Here is an 18519-nt window from a genome sequence, read left to right on the forward strand (position 1 = left end):
GCTTCAATGTATACATTCCAAGGAGTATCCCCACTCTCATCTTGTGAAATGGGAGGTGCTATAGGAACAATACTTTTGAAGATTCGTTGGCCAGCTTGTCCCAAACAACCAAAGAGGATAGCGAACTTTCTTTTGTCAGAATAATCAGCGGCATCAATAGCAACTAAATGGTTCTCAAACAACCCGAACCACTCAGACCAAATTATGTCTGGAGTGCCTGGTTTGTCCAGGAAAGGTGGAGGTTGAGTAATCTGATGCCACTGGTTATTAGCCATGTTCAAAGTCAATGCAGAAGTAAAAGGTTAATAATTATTAAAATCACAGTAAACTTAATACTACCAAAGTATTCAGTTTTAAAATGAATAAGGAGTTTAAGGTTCCAAACTCGTCTATAACGTTGTAAATATGCTAATTCTATAGCGTTGTAAATATGCTAATTCAAAATGAAAAGCGTGCGTATCGCTGCAGAGATACGCTGAAATGACACGTAATGGTTAAATGTAGGTCCAACAATGACATGCAATGGTTAAATGTAGGTCCAACAATAACGTGCGTATCGTTGAAGATGACACGCATAAATGTTTAAAAGCAATTGTTTAAATAACAAAAGCGTTGTAAGTCGAAAGCGTGCGTGTCGCTGGAGTGACACGCAATGTTTTCAATTACAACGTGCGTATCGTTGGAGGTGTGCTCAATCCAAGAAACATTTTCAAACAAAACAGTACCTTGTCATCGTGTCTTGTAAACAGTCTTCACACGATACCTCAATAAAGTTGCACGAAGAGATATCCAATGAGGTTGGTCGTGTTGAAGGGGATTGAAACCGCCCAATAAGAGTTGCTGGTAGAAGACGCTTAGGAAAGCAACTCCGCTGATTGGGAAAGTGATATCTTCATCCGACCAATGACATTATTACTAATTGACGAGGTGCTGAATCGGGAAAAAGATCAGCGTGGGTGGGGTGGAGTCTCCCGATCGTCGCCAAAATATGTTGTAAATGAAGAAGAGGTAGTGGATTTCAGTAAGTGAAGTTTATTCTTCAGAAGGATAACTCTGAAGAATAAACTTCACTTACCGAAAAAAAAAAAAAAAAAAAAAAAAAAAATGTTGTAAATGAAGAAGAGGTAGTGGATTTCGGTAAGTGAAGTTTATTCTTCAGAAGGATAACTCCACCCGTCATGAACGTCTGGTCTCCGTGAAGCCGGTGGTTACAACGGCAAACGGAAAGACTCAGCCGTCCATGCACGAGGGAAGTAGTTTGAAACACAACACAGTATGCACGGGCCGTGGCTCGTGGATACACATTTCAAAAGGAAACAATACTAGCCCCAGGCTTTGGCTCGTGATATAGACGCGAGTCAAACTCACGAGCCAAACCCACGTCAAAGCGGTAACGCGAGTCAAGCTCGACATTACACCAGGACATAGATGATTTATTTTCCCCTCTCTCGTAGAACATTCAGAGAGCGTCGGCTACAGACGGAGGCAAACATGGTGCATTGAAGCCTGCACAAGAGTTTAGCTCCCTGAGTGTTCATAAAATGCTGCATGAAGGTTCCAGTGGTGGGATTCTATCAGTCATGATTCTATGAGGTGCGTCAATACATCATGGTAACAATGGAACACTCAGTCACTGTTTCAGTCAAGACAATAGAGTAACCTACACTGGAGGGCAGGAGTAAGAGGCAGAGCAGGTAGTTTTATTCATTGGTTTTAAACAGAGGTCAACAAATTGCATTTCACCACGGCACAGGCTATGATGAAATGACGAGTCGGCCTTTCTTTCTACTGCGACAGATTGATGGCACATGAAAAGGTTTACATGCTACGTGTTGTGGGCTAGGTGTGGTTGACCTGTTTTATGTGTCTGTCAGAAAGCCACTTTGTAGAAAGAAGGGGAGGAAAAGGATAAAACCTGTAAAATAATCTATTTGAGGATGTTCCCTCTTTAGTAGGATTTTAATACGGGAGCTGCTTATAAGACATGTTTTTATCTTGTTCCCTACTTTGAGATGTGCTGACACCTATAAAACACACAATTAAAAAAGCACACGAAGTAATTAAACTCAGTTTAAAGATGTGAATGATGTCGAAATAAAGACTAGGATAATCAAAGTGGCAAAATCTTTCCAAAAACCCAGCCCCTCTCCAGCTTAAATCATAACTGCTGGCTGCAGACCTTGTGATGGTTAAAGGAGTGTGGACATCCTCTTTTGTGCTGGGTGGCATCTGATAGTGTACCTCCTTATTTGGAGTCCCTTTTTTTTTAGCTTTGACAGTGTGCAGTTTTATAATAATTATCTTACAAATGTGAAGCTGGACAATGTGTTAATTCCAAGAGTTGAGTAAAATTTACACGTCCATTTATTAATATTAGTGATTGTAATCTGCGCCATTATTAACCTTTGCTACTTGTCTAGTCAAAAAAGTAGCGCGTGTTCCTGCAGGCATCCCCTCTCTGTCTATAAAGACTTCAACCTCTAACTATGTTTAGCCTTTCTCCCTACGTACAGGTTGTTGTCACAGGGTTCTTTGGTGGCCGATGACGATGACTTAAATATTTAAAAAAATATATTTTACGCAACAAACAATCTTTTCATATAATTATGTTACATGCAGTGCTTGGTTCACAATGTTCAACGGGATCCAGTGTACTTCGCAGTGCACACATAAAGAGAAATCCTACCAATGCAAGAATGATTTTAACTTAAGTAGACCGTGCAGGTATAACTCTCCTCCCCTTTGGGACAATTGTGGCCGCTCACTGTAATCCTTCGGCGAATGCATGGGTTGGTCTAACGCCACACCACTTTGAAACTTCACCAGCCACCACTATTGTACTGACAACCAGCGGCATGTTTTTCAGAATATCACTATATTTTCAAGCACACTGGTCTCTGAAACGTGCTCTGTGCCTTTTGCATAATGCTGATCCACAACAGACGTGCCAAGCTAAGCATATGGCTACACCCCCCTGCTAACTTCATCAAGGTGTATCTTAATTCTGATGAATGATGGTGCGGCAATTGTTTTTTGCAGTATAGTCATCTTAGAAAAAGGGTGCAGGTTATTGACTTTCTGACTTTCGCTTTCAATAGTTTTTCATTACTTTCAATAAATTACTAGAGCTTCTCTTTGCTCAAAAGGTTACATTTCTTTGATTTATTTTAATGCACTTCATTTCTTGGTTCTACTCGCAAGAAAGTGCCTCTCTTAAGTGTAACATTTTTGGCAGATGAATGTCACTCAACTGCAAAGAAGCTATGAAAATGTCACAACTAAGTTACCTTAAAACTTGGTGAAATATGCATTTTTAAACACGGCAGCAGCCTGTCATTGTTCCATTGTGGTTTCACCACAGAGATGTAATACATAACAAGAGTGACAACGTTCTATATGAAATTAAAAATTGAGGCAATTCTAGTTGACATGTTGCTGGAATAATAGCTGTTGAATTTTAAAAATTTGCATGGCGTAACCTGAAGTAAATGGACATTGAGTGGTTACTGCAGATATGGAAACAGCTGCTTAAAAATTTGCACGTTTTAGAAATTTATGGCATCATATTTTGAAAATGATAAAAATAGTTAATTAGAGATAGCCCAATCTTAGTCCACAATTCACATTACACATCTGTTTCCTCAGATTATCTTTGATATCTGTAGCTTGAAACCTTCTTAATGTTAATCCAGAAACTTTAAGGTTGATAGAGAAGAATTTTTAATCTTTCATTTAAATGTATGGGGGTAGGTTTTTCAGCGGTACAGAAAGCAATTTGCAGACATATCTCATATCTAAAATGAACAGCTGTGTAGTAAAATCTCTGAATGCTGTTTGGAAATTTCATTTTTCTTTTTTACTTTTCCCCCGCTACATTTGGTCCATAGTTTCATCTCTCTTTACTGGCTTCAAAATCATTTTTAGTGTGAGTTAAGTATAAGGAAACTATAAACCACGTTTAAAAATATATCATCGTTGTCTTTAAACATGGCTTCCTGTGGTCTTTTTAAACAACGAGAGTCAAAGATAATGTTTTTAAAAACAAGTTACACTGTAAATAAGACAGAACAATCGGGTAGCTATTTTAAGAACAGTGCAAATTGGCAAGGACTACACAATGTACACAGACTAGCAACACTTTAAATATATAACACGAAGACATGGAATGGGATTTTTTGGGGACTCATTTATTTTAATAACTGGTGAACCATTTTTATGTATGTATTATGCTTCTTTACAGGAAAGAGAATGCTTCCAAAGCAGGCTTCACCAGCACTTCAGGCACATTCTAAGAGCTAGGAAAACACAATTGTCCTTTAACCACAGGCAGCTGCAGCTGTTGTGGCAAGAAGGCAAAGAGAGACATAGCTTGATAGTGCAATGAGAGATGTGTCAAGTACTAGTTATGAATCTCTTGTGTAGCTTTCGACTATCTAGATACCCATCAAAATGCAGCATTTTGGTAGTGTACAGCTGTCTGATATACAATGCACAATATCAGATCCTAACAAGGGTGTAACACAGGGCCCAGAATCTCCATCCACTCAAGGGGTCCTGGTGGAGGAGGGCCACCAGCTACCTCAAATTTTTTGCCTCGAAAGTCTGCATGGGTATGAGGGTGAATTCCACATTCTTTGCACAGGACGCTTAGGTTTTGTTACATTGCTGTTTCCTCAACTATAAGGTGCTCCCTGAAAACAGCTACGAATTGGTACTAGTGACCAGAAGCTGGACCACAACTAGGTCACTATCACAGGATGTCTGGCCAGAGCCGAGGACATGGAGTCTGACTGGTTTGGTAGCCTGCCATTCACCTCAATACAAATGGGATTTGAAAAAGGTAGCATAGAAATTAATATATGGCTCCAGATCCACAAGTCTGTGAATTTTCAAAAACGAGCACACACAAAACTCTGGAAGTATCAACATGCCCTCATTTTCATAACTGCTGCATGTCACCTCATGCAAAGAAAAACAATACAAAAACAGGCATAAAGGTTTGCAGTGACATACTCAAGATAGTCACAAGCAGGGCCAGCGGGAAAGCTGGAGTTTAAGTTCAAACGCCTGCCTACCAATTTTCTGACCACTTAATAATACCTTCTCGATTTATCGTGGAGTGATTCGCAAGCGCCGTACAGCATGCAGGAAAGCATTTTTCAAAGCTATCATTATGGGATTTCACAAAGTACATAGTGATTAGTTATCGCAAAATATGAAATGCTTTGCAGTGGTTCAAGCACTGTGCTTTAAGCTTGGATGCGCTCCAATGACACACCACGTGATCTTGACAAATCCTACTAGCTCGCTGAGTTGTTCAGTTGTAAATGAGAAGAGATGCCAACATGAAGAATGCCAAACAAATAGACAGACCTTTCAAATGTTATTTTCCATGTCAAGTGCAGTCTTTTGACTACACCTGACTCAGGAATCAATATAGAAAAGTGCCCACAACCAGGGATAGTTTAGTGCAAAATCTTGCTCCATTATTTTGCTGTAGTTCATGGTGCACCAACTAACAGTCTTGAAAACGAGGCCTTTCTGGTAAAAGTTATGAGTGAGTAAAGTTATTTCTTCCATGACAAAACCTTCTTGAACTTCTAATGCTGGTATATGCAAGTTGTGGGTGATATCTCTGCAGCAGTAAGGGTTAGGATGATCGGACTATGTGAAAAGAAACCAGGAAGGCAAGTTTGAAACATGGGACTAGCTTTTAAGTAGTAGGGGGTAGCTTGATTATTCCCTAAAAAGTAACTAAATGGACACAAGAATTGAATTTGCAGATGCAGAAGACGGGCAAATGCTCCATTTTCCTAAGGTGGATGTGAGCTGCAGTGTCTGGCAGACTCAAACACCGTTTGCTGCTCATGGCCAATAGAGTGGCCGAATGAAAGGTTGTCTAGAACAGCAACTGACACTGGTTTGGCTACATTTGGCTACGTCAAAGCCCACTGCCTTAGAAGAAATTCATATGGGCAGAAAGAGCAAGGAGCTCTAGTATCTACAATACGGTATTGGGCTTGCATGGAAGGGTGAGGACAGACAGTTTTGCTGATTTGTTCTTGTGCTTCCAAGGCAGCAACCTACCAAGTACTCTGTCTCTAACCCGCATGTGTGCAGTTTGTCAGTCTGGCTATTGACCTAGCTTGGGCTGGACCGACTGGTGCTCATCTACCTTTTGAAACATGTCAGGGGCTTGGGGTAATACCACCTGCTAAAAAATTTGGCCTTCTTTGGCCTTGCGTGAGTAAAAGTAATCTGGGTCTACTAAATATTGTATCGTTTCTGCTCAGGTTGCCCACCTTCATTGCCCCACGAGGTCTTTCCTTGCTCATGAGGTTTAATTGAACAGCAGCAGGTAGTACCCCTGCCTTTACAATTGATGCGTGGTTATTGCTCACGACACCAATCTCTAGCCCATCGGGAATCATTTTACTCAAGTTACAGGATCTATGCCTGGTGCACGCTGCCATATGCATTAATCGGCCTTGTCTGATTACTCCTCTTTTTTGGTGTACACCCACACACAACAGCCTGATGCCCCTATGGCTATCTAGCGTTGTGTAGTTGCATATATATTTGAAGTATCCCACTACCCTGCCCTCAACTGGAGTACTTATAACACAGAACATCCAGGTAGATACCTGCACCTATTCCCCAGCCCACTAGCATCATACAAGTTGTGAAACATTAGGTGGTAAAAGCAGACTAAAATATAAAAACCAGGTAATTTAAACTATAGTTTGCATGGCTATCTCTCATACCATATCCTCAATCACACTGCCGATGGCTGAGCCACAGGATAAGACCACCCACCTGGCCGCTCCTGCACCACACCAAATTGATTCCTACGTAGAATCACAACAAATACAACACTCCCCCAAGATCTAATGTGCCACACATCAAAAAATGTAATTTGGCAGCCCACAGCAGAGCGAAAAACGCGATATAAATCCTGAAATACAATAGAACAAAAATGACTATGCATCCCTGATGTAAAAGAAGACCTCCATACACTGCTGCCAACAATATCCACAATCAACTTGCACCAACTCAATACTGACCCTTGAATGCTTTGCACCACCACCTTTGACCTGCACTCATTATCACCACAAACACTGCCTTTTAGATTGCAATTACATCTATTGCAAAGGGGTCAAAATATATATTAGAAATGCTTCAAGTAATTGTAATTCGTGAGTTTGGCTCTTTAAGGGCAGGGTAATCAATATCTAATAAAAAGGTGTACTGCTGCTTGTCGATATTGCTGCTGCAATATCAGAACTCGTTATGGTTGTGTTGAAGAGTAATGCCCTCGATGAGTGATGAACACACAAAGAAAAGTACTAATTCTGTATTCAATACTGTGACATACTATCTTCTTTAAGGCCTGTCTTACGATTTGTTGTACTGCACTTTGTGGTGGAGAGCGGTAGTCTCCTGCAGACCACAGTCCACTCCAGCATCACCTGGTACAGGGTCGTCAATAATCAGCAGGGCACATGTCCAGCTCCTCAAAATTCTTTACGGTAGCAATCAAACCACTGCAAAGTAAGGACTTTCACATTTTCAGACCTTGCACAAGAGGAGTAGCAAATGATTGCAGAGTGCATTTTTCCATACAGTTCTGTCAATCTTGCCAATTTTATAGAAAAAGCGGAGTTTGGCAGCATCTCCCTCCTTTCTTTAGACGATATGTTTTATTAATCTGACTAAAGCAGCTTTGCAGCTCAATAGAATACATTGCTGTTGCTTGTGCGAATGTCCAGACGCATGCATTACAGTGAAGGGATTTGTTAGATGCATTTTTATTCTATGAAAATAATTACTATACCACTATCGAAGGTCTGTTCATTTAAACAACTAAACTATTGCACTGGGGAGAAGGAACATGAAACCATGGCTCTCACGGTATGTTAGCCATTTATCAATCATCATTTTTTTAAACAAATACACGCAGGAGTTTATAATTATATTCTAGTGAACAGAACAATAATTCCTTCTCCCACATGATTCCCAGACCCCACCCTGGCATTTTTCTGCACATAATTACTACTTGTGCCAATTTCACTTAAATATGTCCTTCCGGGATACTGAAGAAAAAGATGAGAGAGGAAAACCATCACAAAGCAGAGAGCGAGTGTGAGGTGGTGGGGGGTTGGAGGGTGGTGGTGAAGGCTAGTCAGTTAACCACTTAAAAGCCGCAATTCTGTGATGGATTTAAATGCAGCAGCAGTATAGCTGCCCATCAATGTCATGCCATACCAGGCACGGTACAGAATATTTGAAGCGATAAACACTAGAGGACATTTTGTTCTTTAAACGGCACTGCCTCGTCGTAGAGAGCTCCCACACTAGATGCAAAAAAGAACATATTTTGTTGCCAGCTGCTCGTTGAAAAGCAAAATAAATTGGCGCAGAACGACCAAGCGAGCTATCAAAGGGGCCCTTTTTCAATCATTCTCAAGCTTTTATGTTACTTATATTTTAGACTGATCTGAAATCATAAGCATTACATACCGAAACAGCTTGTTTAGTAGTGTCTCCATGCGTGCACTGCTCTCAACCATTGTACCAATCTGCAACACAGCCATGACTGCTTCTTCTAGAATGATACTTGACTAACACCCAACTGTACCCCTTTGATAAGCCAAATAGTACCTCAGGGCTACAATACTAAACAACTATGTATACTCACTAGTAGACGTGGAACCTTCGCTGTGTTATTCAGAAGCAACGTTGTTATTTTTTTGACAGTTTTATATAGCGCTAACTCAACCCGAAAGTATTGGAGCGCTTTACATGAGCACCAGTTACGTTACGCAAGGACACATTCATTTTTGGTAGGCACGGAGAGATTAAGTGATTCTCCCAAAATCACAGGGTGTTGAACCAACGCCGAGGCTGGAACCTGGTTTCCCAACTCCAAAATCGGCAGCTTTGGCTGTTAGAGGCTTTCAGCTTGCAACTCGCTCAAATCCAGTCCCTGTTACTGCTACTTGGGAACATATTGGGCATTCTGAGATTTGTTCACCAAGCCACTCCAATCTACCTCACTCCACCCCAATATACCCCACTTTACTCTAATCTACCCTACCATAATCCACCCAATCTACCCCCTCCACCCTAATCTACACCACTCCACTCCAATTTACTTTTCTCCACTCCAATCCACTACACTCCACTCCACTCTTCCCCAATCTACCTCACTCCACTCCAATCTACCTCAATACATCCCACTCCACTCTACCCCGATCTAACCCACTCCAGTCTACTCCACTCCATCTGCCCCACTCCAGTCCAATCTACTACATGTCACCCTAATCTACTCCACTTCACCCCGATCTAATCCAATTCAAACTACCCCATTCCCCCACTGCAATCTACCCCACTCCATTCTACCCAAATGTACTCAACTCCAATCTACTCCACTCCATTGACCGTACCCCACTCCAACCAACCCCAATTGACCCAACTTCATTCCATTTGACCCTAAAATAATCCACTCAATCTACCCTACTCCACCCCACGCCACTCTTCCCCAATATATCCCACTCCACTCTATCCCAACTAACCCACTCCCATGCTAAACTACCCACCCCCCCCACTCCAACCTACCCCACTCGAATCTGCCTCAATCCACCCACTCTATTCTACCCCACTTTACCCCCACTCCACTCTACGCCAAACTACCCCACTCCACTCTACCCCATTCCAATCTACCCCACCCTGCCCCATGCCCCTAACGTTTTGCCATGCTGAACAGCAGCCACACTGGTGTACATAGTGGCTAAAACATATTGCCATAGCCAATAGCTCTCACATAAGCGAGACCTATTGGCTTTGCCAAGGCTTGTTATAGATATGCTAACTGTAATGCTTTGTAGATGCTGGGAATGCATTGAAGTACATCAAAGGGTGGCATACCTAGCTCAGCAAGCGTTTTGGCTGATTTTGGTTACAATTAATTTCAGTGCAATCTCTCTACTTAAGCTTTCGTTATGCACACAATGAATGCTACTTTTGATCTGCACATGGTCACTTCGAATACATGTTTAAATCATTACTTAACATACTGCACCAATAGACGTCAGAATCCCGATCCTATTCTGGAAAATGGCAGAGGTGAGCTATGTCATAGTATAAAGGGTTTAGGCAAAGATGACAATTCCACTGGCAAGATAAGAGAGGCAAGTAAGTGTAATATTTGCATGGAGGCCTACAGGTCAAAGATTCAAGCCCATAACAAAGTCAGCTCTTCCGTCCTGGTGGTACAGCATGAGTACCATTGAGTCGGTCTGTGTTGTCCTCCTTTAAAACAGTTGTTATTATTGTAGGATTCCAACCTCTGCAGACTCAAAAACTCGTCAATACAGTAACGATACAATTAACCATTGGTGGTCGAGAGTTAAACGAAGCCAAGGAGTTGACATGCACCGTATAATTTATACAGTGCAACAGGTGACAGTTAACAAGATGAATGCTATATGTGATTTTCAAGATCTGGCCTTGCACAAAAAGAGTTTTACTCATGAATAGGTCAGTTGCCTTTGCTGCATATATTAGTCAGACAGATATAATCCTACTGCATTATTGAAGAAACAGACTATTTGGACCAGATTTTGCTGCCATGTTGGAAGCACTAAACCATCACAAATTCTTTCAAGCCTTTAACGCGATGGCTTCAGGTTCCCGCACTAAAGGCACTGAGGGGTTAAGCCACGTCATTTGTGAGGGATAAAGGCACTTTGGAATCTGGTGGTGAAGGGGAGCATACTGTGCTCCAAACTTAAGCTGTCGGATTCCATTTTCTGCCCTTTCTTTAGATCCTTCCTCACCCCAGCACCTCATCCAATGTTTATATAGTCTACCTCTTGCTTGGAAACTGTAAGCCTCACTAAATCCGCCCACTAAGAATTTCCAAAGAGTGATGTATGCAACTTAAGGAACGTCTAAATAATTAAGTGAATAAATGAATGATGGCCTCAGAATATAAACGTGAATTGTCCTCGAAGCACTCATACACTTTAAATACCTACAGTACAGTAATGTTGATAGTTAAAGCATTTGGAAAAAATGCTCAGAAATTGTGTTCAAATCTGTTACACTTACTGTTGGAAGCTCTCATTTGTCGCCTGCGCCCAACTCGGTCCAAGCCAATGGGCGTGCTCTGTGAGAAGGCGCCGGGCCGGAATCGGGCAGAAATAGCCTTATATGGTGGCACCTGATGGGCCGGGACAGGAGGCCGGGTTGCTGGCTGCAGGAACAAAAAGTGGCAAGAAATACAGCATTAAAATACATAAATAAACAAAAGGAGGTCCCAGAAAGTCACATGGTTATCCAGGGCAATAGAACACTGATAAATGGGAGCCTTTTGTTCTCCCATGGTCACAAAAGTGAAGTATGACCGCGTGCATACCACTAAGTGTCAATATATAAGTGGTAAAATAGCTTAGTGGGTTAATGCACCTGATCGTGAACTTTAATATGCAAACTGAAAGCCTTGTGATTAAATGTCAGTTAGGCAATGTTTTTTGTCGTTCTTTAAATGTCAGTAAAATTGTATTATATGGGTAAGATATTAGGAGTTACTGATCTACTTTAAAGCTAGGAACCTGTGCCAATAAGCCCTGCATTAACATTACGTCACTTATGATGGGCCTCCTCAGAGCCCAAAACAGGTCGGGGATCCTCGACGTAAAAGGGACACACTACAATAAACCTCATGATAATAACTACAGCGCATGATGCCATCAGGAATGTGGCAGTTTGGCCATTTATTACACTGTGGAGTGATGGGGCAGTATGATTGTTTTAAAACTAGGAACTAGATGCAGAAAAGTGACCACAAGCAGATTCTTTATATGCTACCCAAATAACAAAAAATCACAACAATGTATTGGAACCAATAATTTGGGGGAAAGACATCATCCTGCAAGTACATGCTTTTGTATTTCCTTAGTCCCAGCATGCAGAACCGGTAGTCTATGCTGATGCTGTCTTCACAAGTGTCACTAGGACATATGCTAATTTAATTCACCCCTGACCTGACGTTCCCACCTGCTATAACATGCAAGGCTGTGGTGTGGCAATGATACACTCCTACCTAACGCATTAACAGTCAATATAGACAGCAATATGGTTGGTTATCTGTGAGGTGTATCACTCAGTGTCCTGGGTTAACAGCAGCCCTGCTAAAAATAAAGTAAGGTAAAGAAGGGGCACCCCCCTTCTCCAACTGTCCCCTATATAAGTTCCCTATTAGGGAATCTAGTGTTTTATTACACTCAATGCCTTAGGTAAATTTCTCTACCATCAAGTCTTGGCTCTAGTAGCAGCAGAGCTGACAGTGCTGTCAGTGGCTTTCCATACACCCAGGACAGAAAGAAAGAATCTGTACAGGTGGGGGTGCTTTAGGGTAGAAGCAACACAGGCTGGATTCCAGATCTTCATTAATGAGCAACGCCAGTCAAGAAACTCTAAGACGCTATCTACAGATGAGGATGGTCTTTTATACCCCAGCCCTTTCTGTTGCACCTAGAATCATACCATTGATAAGTCGCTCAGGACACTAAATATTCTAACATCAGCAGCCCCTGTGTCTTCTTCATTTTGGTAAACAAGTGTCAAGTCGATACTGTAGTGTAGACCATAGTGCAGCACAAGTTAGTTATGCACACTTTATCCTAAAGAGTTCTAGGCATAACTGTGCCAGGGAATTCCTCATTGTATAAGCTCAGGATGGGGGTGAACAGCCATAGCTTGAAGGCTGATGGATGTGTGCTCAGAGGGGGACGTCGTCTGAGTTACAACACTACCCCAGAGCTTCACTCACCTTTTCTGTAATGGAAACCACCACATTACGATAACTAAAATTGTGCAAGTCACTCCACTTGCTTATCATTTTGGGTGTAAATGACTATCATCATAAACAATTCTAAGTTAATAGTTATGTAACAGTCGATCGTCCCGATTTATGTTTTTGGTACTTCTTAAAGCAAAATGGAAGGGATCTATAAGAGACCCAATCTAGACAGGAGCAGTTCAGGACAGAGATATTAGGGAGACACCGAAGGTAAATATCTCAATGCCTCACATTTTGAAAGTACGTCCAATGCTAGAAATGATAATTGAAATGCAATGCAATCTTTGGAAGCCGTTGACTTGCCAGCTCATTGTGTTGGCGTTTCAAGACTTACAAATGTCTGAAAGTGCTTAAATACTTGTATTCACAAAGGAAAGTTGCACAGTGTACTTTAACCCCTTTGACGCTCATGACGAGCTGAGCTCGTCATGAGTTACGCCTCTCGTACGCTCATGACGAGCTGAGCTTGTCATGAACCGCGGGTTTTCGCAAAAGTCAGCGCACAGCGGGAAAACGCTTAGCGCGCATGGTGTTAAGAGGTTCTTGTACCATTTTACAACCGATCTTGCCATTAGGAAGGCACAAATGCCATATTTGTTATTTAATTTAAATGTTAAGCTCTAACACCAGTTATGGTTGTTGTTTATACACACTATCCTTGCATGTTGCAGATGATTCTAAAATCCTGCTACTTTGGATTAAGGAAATCTGAAACTCTAGCTTCTAGTCTAGTGTGTATCATATGTACTTCCCTTCACAAAAACTGCATCTAACATCATGGAAATGATTCTGATTTCATTTACTACCAGACAAAGACATATTTTTGGGGAAAGCATAAATCAACAATGCCTCCCAGATGATTTTCTCTCAATGGACCATTTCATCAGGAGCAACTGCACTCAATGGCCGATATTCACTTAATTGACCAGGAAAATTCCTGTTTTTCAAGGCTTCTTCCCAAACTAAACATCTTTTTATATGGGTATGCACATCCCAACTTCTGAAGGTGTCTGGAGCAGGGAGATTCAAATGGGTGCTGCAAGAATGGAGACATCGGTGACTAGCTTTTGTACCATGTTGTTGCAGTAGATTTACAAAAGGGTTTTAATGTAGAAGCGGAGAGACTTGGTAAGTTAAGGAAATTGTATTTTATGCTTCTCATTTGGTGGTGGGGATAGTAGGGCGACGTCACGGAAGGGGTGAGATACTGCTCAGCTGTAATTAAACACCCAATTTATAACGAGGGACCTAGATGTTTAATCCAAAATTCTGAACTGAGAAGTCCTTATAGGTTTGACTAATCTATGCCTGCAAAAAATGCGCAACTGGGCCAAAATTCTGGCTACTTTTAATCTGAAACCAATCTACTGTTTGTGTAAAAGTGATTACATAAACAAGAAAAACACTAAATTGCAGATTACTAGAACAAGAAAGCAGTAATTTACCAACCATTGATAGCTGGATTATAAAGGAAATCAACACTGTGAAGCAAACTGCTAAAGCCACTTTAGGAATATTTTCTTAAAGGCTTTTTGGGGGACAACGTTGGGGAACACAAGTGAAATAAATCAAGTTGTAACGATTGAACTTACAATGTAAAACAAATGACTAAGTAAGAAAGCATTCAACTATAAAGTGATCTGTATGCACATTAGCAGTTACTTTTATATATTTTAATATATGCCAGGTCTGGTAGCTTAATGGACTAATGCGTCCACTGTAGGGGCATGTGTTTGACCTTATGGTGATGATGTAGATACAATGAGTACTATTGATTCTGCGCCAAGATTCCCTTCTGGGTGAACGTGCGCTTTTCAAATATTTATGTTATAGGAATATATTGAAGGTGTTAAAGTTGCAACTGCCATGATCCATCTGAAGTAAGTTGTCATCTTTTCTTGCCACCAACCTTGTGCCAAAGTTTATATCAAGCATTTTCAAGAAAGCACAGCATATGAATTTTCCTACTTCAAAGCTTTCATAAATATGTGTACTCAACCTGCGCTGATCCCAAAAATATACCTGCAAAGAGATCAACCTAAAACAATAACTGAACTGTACACACTGATAGATGCAAGGATTGTAGGAATTACATTAACCTGCAGGCTCACAACTTACAGTTACATTCATGAACTGTTGTTTGCAACTAAAATAAAATATTCATCTTTTTTTAAAAAAAAACAATTGAATAAAGTTTTGTTAATGTCAATTTAAAATGCAACAGCTGTGTCATGCAAAAAATAATTAAGGGTGTTAGTTTTCACTGTCAGAAATAAAAGCTTGAAAATCAGATGTTAGTTTGATTAAACCATGCAAATTTTATTATGAGAAATAAGCCGATGATTAATCATTGGAAGTAGAAGAAAGGGAAAGACATCCAGAGCAAGGCTTATAATCTGGAAGAGATAGTAGGAGTACGATTCATTGCTGCTAGGTCTTACTTGTGTAAGCAGCTCGTCAATTTCTTCTGACTGGTTAGTTCCATAGAAACTGACTCCACCTATGACAGAGATTGGACGTCTTTTCCAGTGTCTTTGGTTGTCCCCTGAAGAAACATGGGCTCCGGATGCATTTGACCTGAGAGGACTGTCACTGTCCGTACTGTCCATTTCTTGGCACTTAGCAGCAATTGCATCTTCTGGGATGGAGAAGCTTCTGCAGGCCAGCTGCCCATAGTCTGAGAGAGGTCGAGGCCGGGGACGACTTTTACCTGAGCTCCACCTTCTGGGTGCGATCCTGGTTGCATCACTTCCTTCTTCATCATGAGATGAGGGTTTCCTCCAGTCTTCGCTGGTGACCTTATTGTAAATGTGGACACGTCAGACGAGACACTGCCATTTTCAATTCACACATATAGGTTTAGTTTATGAGCTAATGTATGGTAAGCTGCATGGCTAACATGACTGCAAAACAAATGAGAAAACATACAAGCATTTCCCTTTTTATTCTTATTTGAAAATAAAACTCAAGAAAATGTTGCTTAATGGAGATCAATAGTTGAAAATGGAGAGGCTATTCACTGTTTAAAAATTCTGAATAAATATTAAAAGCAAAGTGGCAGGGTCGGTGAATCATACTCTACATTCCTGCGGGGGTAGCCGTGCGCTCTATTAAATTCCATAAATAAATAAATTCCTGATATTCCCATGTAATAAAAGTAAATCTTATTGTTAAATGTGTTTAGTTTTGAGATGGACAGCATGTTTCTGGTCTCAATGTTCTGTAGATACTGCTCTTTCAATAATTTAATTTTAGATAGGGTGGTATTAAAGCTTTTAGAAGTTTCTCTCTAGCACCATATTGGGCAGTCTTTGGCGAACAAACATAACAGCCACATTTTTATTTGAGCCATCCACAATTCCGAAAATTCACAAATTGTTACCAAAGCATCTACCACAAAACATTTGTGGTTAAAAGAATACAATTGATAATACTTCAACAGAGATTCTAAAAGGCGGTGAATTAAAAGGAAACTGCACATCATTTAGCCATGATTAACCAGGATATGCAAATGTCAGGAGATAAATGCATCACTGTAGGATAACCTTCCCTTCTCTTATTTTCAAGTGAGCTTATAAAAAGCATTTTATCCGTTAAGTGCGGATTGTGACCATACCTGAACTAGGAGTTGGCCTGCGGCATCTTTTCATATTCTGAGCACATTTAAAGAAAAAAGCAGGTCTGATTGGACAGACAGTAAGAGCTGTAGAGGACATTAACATCTTAAACATGCTAGATTCCTTTGTGATATTTACTGGGACAGATACATTATGCTAGAACAGATCTCGTGACGATCGCTTTCAAGAACCATGAGACCCAAAAGTCACCATGCGAACCTGTCTCCCTTAAAGGTACCTCCTGCTATATATTCACTTTTTATATTTTAGGTTGACAGGGACCATGATTTCCCCTCCAGTGCGTTTCTTTGAGTGTTTTCCTGTATATTTAAAGTATGCAAACGCCACAGGAAATATTCAACATCTCCATTTATTATACGTGCTAAATTTTCCAGGGGTTCATACTGGGCTTAAATGTTTGTAAGCTTAATTTTGCCAGGTACCACAGGTGAGAGATGTAGCAATAAACTAACATTCCCATAATCACACAATTCTATCAGTTGGGGAAACTAGAATTATAACACCGTAAATTAGGACAACTGTAGCCATACTTCATCCCGTAACCAATGATGACAAAATCTGCTCCTACCGACAATAAAAAAACGCTTGTGGGATAAAAACCTTTTGGATTTCCTGAAACATGCAACACACAGTCCTTAAGGAGCTTTGGAAGAGGCTGAATGTTTTCACACTTTTCCATGAAGAGCTCCCGTGATGTCCCACGTCGGGTGTCTTGCACTGCCACACTTTGCCCTTCAACTCCTATCACTTGGCATTCTGTCACCTGTTGGTTTATTTTTTCCATTACCAATGTCGTGAAAATTGAAGTAATGTGAGCAATTTAACTCCTTAAAAAATGTGGCGAGCTAGTGGTTGAGACAGCATTTTACACTTATGGGAAAGGAACAGCAGCAAATAAAGAAAGGACAAAAAAATGATCACTATAATAGGCCCTATTCATGGAAAAATAGTCATAGTAAATTTGTACCTGCAGACTTACTTGTACCTGCTGGTGAAGATTTACTACTTTTAGGAATTCACCAACTCCGCGAGGAATCTGAACGGAAAGCTGCGCCTGGTGCAGTTTTCTAATCCGATTCCTTGGCCAATCAAATGGTTTCCAATTTTGACTCCATTGCCACTGCAGGCAGGTCTCCATGATGGAGAGCTCCCTACCGCGGGAGTGAATTCCCCTGTACACATGTACATTTTTTTTCTGATTGGTGATGTTTTTCCAGACGACAACACCCTCCATCTAAGTCCACCAAATATCGGGATAATCCATTCACCTTCCCATCCTAGAATCAGACTCACAAAAGCCTTCTGCGGGGATAAATTGGACCATTTCCAGGGTAGTAACAGCCTTGGTGCAGCCTTGTGAAACATTGCTCAAGGGCAATGTAAGTCCAAGCTGAAGTAGCATTTTCAATGTGAGAGCGTTTGCATTAAGGTATGCCAGCTTGACAGCCCTGTCAGGGAATTTCTTTCTAGCTGATTTGAACTCATCTTTTTTTAACCGCAACAAATGAGGTCTTATAACCACCCAAGGAAGGTAAGCCGTTTTCGTGTTTTTTTACTCAACCTATATTACAAGGCACCATTCCAGCCATTGGATTGGAGGGGGGCATTGTTCAGTTATCTTTCGATTACTGTAAAATGGCATTATACAAATGTCCCTTTTCTTCAGAAACTGAACACTGGGTACTAATGTTTTTGTGATGAGAATACCTAAGAGACAGAAAAAACCCTGAGGCTTTCTGTGGAATTAAATGACTACATCTACTACAAAAAAAAAAAGGCTGGTCCTCCTCAAAGTTCTAATCAGTCTAGTGAGCCGAGGAGACCCATGAAGTGATCCCATTATTGTATATCACAGGAGGCGTTGGGCATGGTGCCCTTCACTGTTTGTAAACATCAGCAGAGTAAACATGCCCAGATAAACACCGAGGAACAGCTCAGAGTCAGCGCGCCCAACTGACCGTACAGAGGCCATTTGTATCACTGACGGGATTTGATGAAACATCTTGCTCATTCTGT

At 40.9% G+C, this 18519-nt stretch overlaps 1 protein-coding gene across 3 annotated transcripts in view; it reads right to left on the bottom strand.

Moving 5' to 3' along the window:
• SPATA13 (spermatogenesis associated 13) overlaps positions 1–18519 on the bottom strand; it is a 166748-nt gene that overhangs the window by 87875 nt on the left and 60354 nt on the right. For all 3 annotated transcript variants that reach the window (XM_078657101.1, XM_078657102.1, XM_078657103.1), the window contains 2 exons: positions 15307–15663; positions 11113–11257 (listed from right to left, as the gene is read on the bottom strand). In XM_078657101.1, coding sequence (XP_078513227.1) covers positions 11113–11257; positions 15307–15663 — 502 coding nt within the window. The remainder of the gene's footprint in view (positions 1–11112; positions 11258–15306; positions 15664–18519) is intronic.

This window comes from Lissotriton helveticus, chromosome 8 (assembly GCF_964261635.1).
Source record: "Lissotriton helveticus chromosome 8, aLisHel1.1, whole genome shotgun sequence".
In the NCBI taxonomy this organism is placed as follows: Eukaryota; Metazoa; Chordata; class Amphibia; order Caudata; family Salamandridae; genus Lissotriton; species Lissotriton helveticus.